Genomic DNA, 7905 nt, shown 5'->3' with positions numbered 1-7905 from the left:
TCTGGGGCATGAAAACTTTTCTACAATCCACAAAACAATCCTGAGATATTTCCTTTGGAATATTTTTAAGACAATCTTCTTACAAAGTCCAAGACTCAAAATAAAAACAAAACAAAACAAAACACTTGTTTTATGAAAATGTTCTAGCTGCAGTGATTATCTGGAACAGATACTCTGCTTTTATAGATGATTTGCAAATATTCTATATGGAATCTATATAGCTCAAAAATGAAATGAGATGAAGTAATTATGCATTTAGTCCAATCAATTTAATCACCAATCTGAAAAATTCAGGCCACAAAGTGAATTTTTTTTTTTTTTGGTGGTAGAAAAAGAGTGGAGAGAAAAGGGAGTGATCAGTAAATAGTTAACATCAACTGATGTATCTAAATATCCTGACCAAATTAGCCAGATAAATACCAAGTATCTATTTTACTTACGTTAACTAAACATGGCTTTATTATCAGGTAACATTGGGACGTATATACAGAGAAGTGAATTACGGCATAGTCAAACATTTCAATCAAGCTGTCTCAATGACTTAACTGTATTTCTATATGCCGAATTCTGCCAAAGCACTTCTGGAAAGTCCAATTTGGCAACAGAACAAATTCTCTGGTCCTACTTGGGTATGGTTAGATTACTCTGTGATGGTAAAGGAAGGAACACATATATATTTGGTCTCACCAGTGGCTTTTGAACAACCTTTTAAAAGAAAAATTGTATGAAATAAGTACGACTGCTAGTTTTCATTATTAAATTTCCAAAACTTACTGTCCTTGTGAAGGTCATAAATTCTGACTTGCAACTGGCACTCTGGGCATTCTTTTTCTGAATTTATGTGCGTCAAGCAAAGTAATTTAGCATACAAGGGAAAAATATTTGAGTTATTCATCTTTCTTCCAATTCCCTCTCTCAAACACACATAAAACAGTCTGTAATTCTATCAACAGTGACTTCCAAAGAAGTGCATATGATTTCTTTTTTAGTTTTGTTTTAAATAAGCAGTGAATTGTTAGGCAATTGTTTTATAATTTTGGAAGTAACTATGAAATCATAATTTTGCTTATCAGTTTTTCAATTTTAAGGTTAGTCAATAAATTAATATTTTATTAAGCTAACTATACATATAAATATTTCCTCTTTACAAAAACCATACCTTGAATTGGCTATCTTAAAAAATTATTTATCATTTATATCATGACACCAGTTGGAAACCAAAGTTTCCTTGAATTTGGATCGCCCGTTTTCCAGTTTCATGTATTTCAGTATGTGAATGTTGCCATTGAAGGTGCTTCGTGTTATAATTGTTATTCAAATATAATTTGAAATATGAAAGGAGATAAATACAGGAAATATCCATGTGGATGTCTATAAGGGACAATAAAACATCTGGGTCAAAGTTCCAAGTGTTTTATCTATAGGATACCAAAGGACATCCAGGAAACTGACTACTTTCATCATTTATCCAGATGTTTGGCATCATGTTAAAAGAGCCTAACTTTCCCCATCCTTCTTAAACCAAAGACTCAAAATTTTCATTAACCTCAGTTGAAAATTTAGATCCTGAAAAAAAGATTTCAGGGTCATATTAAAATGTTGAAAGATATTTAGTCACAAAATAACTTTAATCAACTCGGTTTGGGAAAAGAACATACGAAATTATTATAATTAAAGACTGGGGGAACAATGAATACAACTTGAAACTAAAAAGGGTTTTAGATGAGAATCATCATCCTTCAGTTGTAGTACCTTCAACAATGCAGCTCATTTAAATTGGCTATTTGGTATCTTAGCAAACAACCAGGTAGTCACTCCATTTGCATGTGTGTGCGTGTGCTACATTAGGAGATAGCTTTAATTTGGTTTTTCCCTTATCTAAATAACTCCTTTTCACTAATACCATTTTTATTTATAATGAATAGTTATGCATATTGAATGTTTTGTGTAGTTTGTGATGAACTAACTTCATTTATCCTTCACTAGACTGGGTATAGTCTGCTATCCATTTGAATTTTAGTCACACCTACAAACAAATTCATAATTTTACCAAATTTGTAAATATACCGAATTTTGGAAACCAGAAGGCAAGTATCTAGCTTGGAATATTACAGGTTGCATTTCAAAATTCATTATAAAACGCTAAAATTTGCTATAAGCTGAATTTTCCCCCATTTACTTTTTTGCATGAGCGATTTTACATCATACATTATATCATTTCTCAATCAATGTTGAGTGCTACATTTGACTAAAGATAAAACATAATCTTTGAGTACTTGGGCCTTTCTGAACAGAAATTTTTAATGACTCTGTTGCAAGATTTAGAAGAGGAAGAGTAAGCCAGCAGAGTCTTCACAAGTTTTTTTCAGCCTCATTCTCTCCTTCAAACTACTCTACTTGGTTTGGAGTGTACAATAATATACCCCGGGACTCTGTTGCATTGCTGTCTGCTCCACAACAGAATTCCACAAAAAGAAGTTGCCTTTTTGGAACTTACCCAAGGTTTGTGCCATTACTGAGATACCAAAAGGAGGTTTAGGTTTTTGGGTTTTCTTAAACCTATAAAAAGTTTCAACAAGCAGTCCCCAAAGACAGTGTTATAGTGAAGCTATGGTATCTTTCTAAAAGCTTCTCATCTCCTTTTATTCTATTATCATGAAATCTTGCAAGTTATTTTTGTAGTTTCATTAGCTATGTCAAATGCATCGTCTCACCAGGATCCACTTATAGGGTGGACCACCCATCAGGCACTTAAGAAATACTTATTGGTGGGTGCTCATCTGAAAGGCTCACAGGAGCATGTGTTGGTGGCAGAAAGAGACTAACAGAGACTGTTAGACTCATTTGTTTTTCCAACTTTGAGTTCATTACACTTCCGCTAGTTCCTCATTGGTTGTCTTTGGCTTGTAGCCTTTGAACAGCATTATCAAGTAGTTCCATAGATTCTCTCAGGGTGACATTAATTGTGAATGATCGCGGTTTAATGGTTAACCCATAACTAAAATTCATTTCCGGGTCCTCATCTGGATTGGCAAGGAAATTGCACTGGTGGGCCAGAACGGCAATAAAGAGGAATAGCTGTATTTTGGACAGCTCTTCCCCAATGCACCTGCGTTTGCCCACAGAGAAAATCATGACCCCACTCGCCGTGTCTTTGTCAATGAATCCATTGTTGTCCAGGAATCGGCCTGGATTGAAGTCTTCTGGGTTCTGCCATTTCACTGGGTCGTGATTAACTGACCATTGGTTGATAAATACCACTGTATCTTTGGGAATGTGGTAGCCCAGGACTGAAGTGTCAATGGTGGTGGCATGTGGGATGGTAACAGGCACAAAGCTACTGAAGCGCATGGCTTCATACAGAAAAGCCATGACATAGGGAAGATGAGGCTGATCATCCAAAGAGGGCAATCGATCTCGGCCCACAACTCTATCCAATTCTTCTTGTACCTGAGCCTGCACTTTAGGATACCTGTTTTTAAAAACACAAGTGGAGAAAACAATTAGGGAAAGTATTTTCTATTGGATCAAGACAAATAGTTATTTTAAATTATCTGTTTGGGAAAAAGTTGTTTGATTATTTTAAAATTTTCCAGACTGAGATGCTAATGTAACATTTCTCTAACAATATAACTGTAACTAAAAAAATTTCATGAGTTCTGGTTACATCATTAAATGGGCTTTAACTTTGGGGATACTCAAGATATTGCATCTTAGAAGTTTTCTTTTCACTTCATGTTAAGGGCCTACGCAGCATAATTTTTGTCTACCCTATCTTCTTAGAGGAGAGTTGTTGGTTCATTTTTTTTTTTAACTCTGCATAATGATGCTTGGTACAACCATGTGATGTCATATTTCTTTATTTCCTGCTTTATTGTTTTAAAGGGATGCCAAAATGATAGCATTTCTTAACTCTGTTTGGCTAAAGAAATGGAAAGTTTTTCTTTTCCAATTAAGTTTATAGAGACAGACAAGTGTGAAATGGCATGATGATTTGAGAGCAACAACTCGATGAAAACCCACTCACTAAAGTCAGCATTTTTCTTAGCCCTTCCTTAAGCATCTACTCACTGGAGAAATACTCTACAGATAAATTTCCAGCTTGAACAGAAAGTTGTTGGGTACCATCTTAAGGATATTGAAAACTGAAATTTAGAATTTATGCAAGATTTTTAAAATGTAGTTGAATTCTAAACTGTTTCATTAATTATTGATGTCCTTTCTTCAGTTGTAGTGTAACATTATACTCTCAATTGACATTGATAAAAACAGACTGTACTCTCTGATTCCAGTACCACTTTTCCCCTCACTGATTTTTAAGATTTCTGCATGTGGTTGCCACAGTTCTACAGCAGTTCTAGTTTTCTGCGAATAACCTCACAGAAGTTGCAAGCAGCATCCCTTCTATAATAAATTGCCGCTGACTGTGAGTCTTGTACTCATTAGATTTTTGTTGGCACTTGTGTACGTAGAGTCTGCTCTAAAAGGGTGGCAAAGTTTAACCTTTCCTTTGCTTCTTCTTCAAGTCACGCGATCACAACAAAGAAAAGAGACAGAAGGCTCGGGCACATTCCCACAGTCTGTGCGTGCCGTACCTGGGTTGTGGAGAGCGTCCTCTCCACCTGGTAAACCTATTGCTCCGGGTCGCCTCTGCGTTTTACGAGTCCTCTCCCCATCCCTATTTATTTTCTGTGATACTCGCAGCTTGCTCTTTCCTTCCTTTATAATAAGACCTTGTGTTTCTGGCTCCACGCCCAAAGCTTCCGTGCTAGCTAATCATGATCTGGGCCTCAACCAAGTCTCGGGGCGAGGGGGCGGGGGGAGGTGGGGCAGCCCTGCTCGGAGCTGGCTGTGCTTCATTCCGTTTACTTTCCTTGGGAAACAAAGCCCTAAATCGTCTGCTCGGTTTGATTGCCAGAGCCCGCCTCAGATACGCACTGCTGACTAAGCTAAGCCCCAGCGCTCCTAATGGGCTGATGTGTTTATTTAACATATTTAGTGCCTTACACTTTTCACTGGGGAGTGGGGGGGAGAAGTGGAGGAGAGGGGAGGAGGGGAAGAGAGGAAGAGGGGAGGAGGGGAAGAGAGGAAGAGGGGAGGAGGAACAGTCTCCTAAAGCTTTTCCTGTACCTGGGAAGGAGGGACAAGGAAAGGGGGGACAAAAGGCTAGGCGGCGAGATTCTCAAGTGTTTTTCAAAGACCTGTTTATCTACAAGTGTTTCGCACTGATTTGCCTTCACACGTTTTTCCAGTTTAGGAGATTTCTCTAGCTTCCTTAACTATGGAAAGCTTCAAGCGATCGAAAATGAAGGGGGCACAACTCTGCAGAATACGCTGCGTCACTAGGTGCTGCTGCAGTCACAGAATGGTCCGCAAAGGCCCCTGATTTCTTATTGGACGCAGCACACCAGCCCAGGACAGAGGTTGGGAGGGTAGGAAAACTGAAGGCGGCTGGGAAACTTTAGAGAGACTAAGAAGCCCTAAATGTGTGCCTCTGGTTCAGGGTCCAGCCCCCTCCTCTTCAGGTAAGTCTAGCCTTACCTTATGAATAAGATGAGAAGCCACTGCAGTGCAGTGGAAAGCGTGTCCTGGCTGGCCCCAAAAATATCTGTGACTGTGGCCGGCACGTAGTCTGTGTCTAGGCGCAACCCAGGCTTTGCTTCTCCGGAACTCTCCTCTTCGTCCCCCACGGTGCGGATGAAGGCGTCCATCATGTCGCGGGGCGGGGCCCCGGGCTTCAGGCTGCTCCTGTGCTTCAGGAACTTGTCCAGCACGAAGCTGTAGAAGTCGTGGTTGAGTTTCTGGAAGTCGCGGTAGGCAGTGCGCACAGGGTTAGGGAAGCGCTGGAGCCAGGGCAGCACGTCCACGAGGCTGCCCGCCCCCACCGTGCGGCCGAAGCGCTCGTTGTGGCTCAGCAGCTCGCGGAACTCCTGGTCACTGTGGCTGTAGCGGCAGCCGAAGCACACGGCGCTCATCACGTTGGCCACGGCCACCACGGTGAGGGGGACTGGGTTCAGAAAGGCGCCCCCAGCGCTGCCCTGCACGAACAGCATCACCAGCTCCCGCGCCTCACTCAGCACATGCTGCTCCAAGACCTGGCGGCTGCGGACTTGTCCCGTGGAGAAGGCGCGCACGGTGCCGTGGGCCACCCGCCTCTGCACCTTCCAGATCTCCGAGTATTTGCTGAAAGCCAGGCTACGGCCGTTGGACACCACTTGGAAAGAGGGGAACGGCGGGCGACTGGCGAAGGCGGTACCCTGCTGTACCAAGGCCTGGCGGATGGCGCGCTCGCCGTTCAGCACCACCACTGGGCAGTTGCCCAAGCGGATTTGGAAGACATCGCCATAGCGGCGGGCCAAACGAGTGAAAGAGAGATGCGGAATGCTACCCACCTCCACAGCGTTCCCGATCAGGGGCCACTGGAATGGGCCAGGGGGGCTGCAGCTGACCAAAGGGGGCCGACGGCAACGCCGTAGGAACCATTGGCCCAAGCGGACGGCGGCCAACACGGAAAAGAGGAGCAGGAGGGTGGTCTGCTGGGTGGACAGAGGGCCGGGAAGCCAGCCTTCTTCGCTACTTCGGCTTGTAGCCATGCTGTGGGGAGACAAGATCCATGGGCATCGAGAGCTATGGGGGGGGTGGGAGGATGGGGGTGGCGGACGGTTTAGGGAGAGGGGAGGAAAAAGCTTAGAGCACCTGGTAGAATAAAGTTAGGACAGACCAACTCATAACTAACGTAAACAACTATAACTAGAAAGCAAGAGGGTTGTGATTACTCGGGTGCCGGACACACACTCCGCCAAGGATGCTTCTAGGACTGTCTGTGGGAAGACGCTGAATTCCACCAGCATCTCCCCTGAACTGTGCTTCTTCCCACCGCGCTCCCTTCATCTCCTTCCATTCACTCACTCCTTACTAACGGGGCAAGAAGGGGCAGGTGTGGCATCTGAGAAATAGCCCCCAAACAGAGCAGTATAAAAGAGAAGAAAACCCCAAGGGGTATCTAGGCACGGACTGCCCCTCTTTCCTACCTCCCAATTGGTGCATTCCCTGGTCCTCCCTCCACCCCTCACACACCCACCTGCAAAAACTGGTAAAACGGGGAGGTGAGGGCTTCCTCGACTTCTCAAAGATATTACTGACCTGTGGGTAGGCGCTGCTTTCAGCAGTAGGAAATGAGTGTAGCTCTGGGTACAACCAAGGCTCAGCTGCGTCGAAGAGGGAGAGATGTAAGACCTCTATATTCCTGACAGCACCGTTCTGGCAAGGATGAATCTCAAAGGCTGCACGGTGGGGAGTGTCTCTCTTTTCACCTGCTCCACGGAGTCAGTAATTCATCCCCACTCCCGCCCAGAGGGCGAAATTAGGGAATCTGGAGAAACTTTAGGTGAGGTGAAGCTATGAAAAGGTAGTTACCTTCCCAGGTGCCCTCCACCCCGGGACGCGAAGAATGCTAGGATTTCCTAGCGGCGCTGGAGGTGGTTTGGGAGCAAGGATGACAGGGTCAACCCCTACTCCTAGCTGACAGAGCTGATGTGAAACAGAAATTTGCTACTTGCAAACTGAACCAGTCTGGACTTTGGAAATGAGGCATCCCATTTCTCCGGGTTTTAAGGACTCTGAAAGGGAGGAGGGATGGAAGGAGGGAGGGAGGGAAGAAAGAAGGGAGGTGGGAGCCGGTCGGAGCATCAGCGGGCAGACTGGACCTGGAAAGGGCGGGGCAGTGTAGGCAGGGGGGGAGGGGCCCTTTAAGAGTGGCACCCGGGTGAGTTAGACTTCAGTTCCCAAAGGCAAACGCGGTGGGAGAATCAGACCCTAGTTGCTGTGCAGCCGAAAGCAGGATTTATTTGAGTAACTAGCAAATTTACGCCCCAGAATACAGGTGGCAGGCTTCTTTGCAATGAG

The 7905-nt window shown here is 44.0% G+C and overlaps 1 protein-coding gene across 1 annotated transcript; it reads right to left on the bottom strand.

The window, feature by feature from the left end:
- Positions 1 to 430: 430 nt before the first annotated feature.
- LOC114045358 (cytochrome P450 1B1) lies at positions 431 to 7617 on the bottom strand. Its single transcript, XM_027865301.1, has 3 exons — positions 7144 to 7617; positions 5542 to 6594; positions 431 to 3472 (listed from the first exon to the last, which is right to left on the bottom strand). The coding sequence occupies exons 2-3, from the start codon at positions 6591 to 6593 to the stop codon at positions 2887 to 2889; spliced, it is 1638 nt and encodes a 545-aa protein (XP_027721102.1). The 5' UTR covers position 6594; positions 7144 to 7617; the 3' UTR covers positions 431 to 2886.
- Between the last annotated feature and the right edge of the window lie 288 nt (positions 7618 to 7905).

This window comes from Vombatus ursinus, unplaced genomic scaffold (assembly GCF_900497805.2).
Source record: "Vombatus ursinus unplaced genomic scaffold, bare-nosed wombat genome assembly UNPS02014778.1, whole genome shotgun sequence".
Classification (NCBI taxonomy): domain Eukaryota; kingdom Metazoa; phylum Chordata; class Mammalia; order Diprotodontia; family Vombatidae; genus Vombatus; species Vombatus ursinus.
The sequence above is the reverse complement of the archived record's forward strand: the minus strand, read 5'-3'. Positions and strand labels throughout refer to the sequence as shown.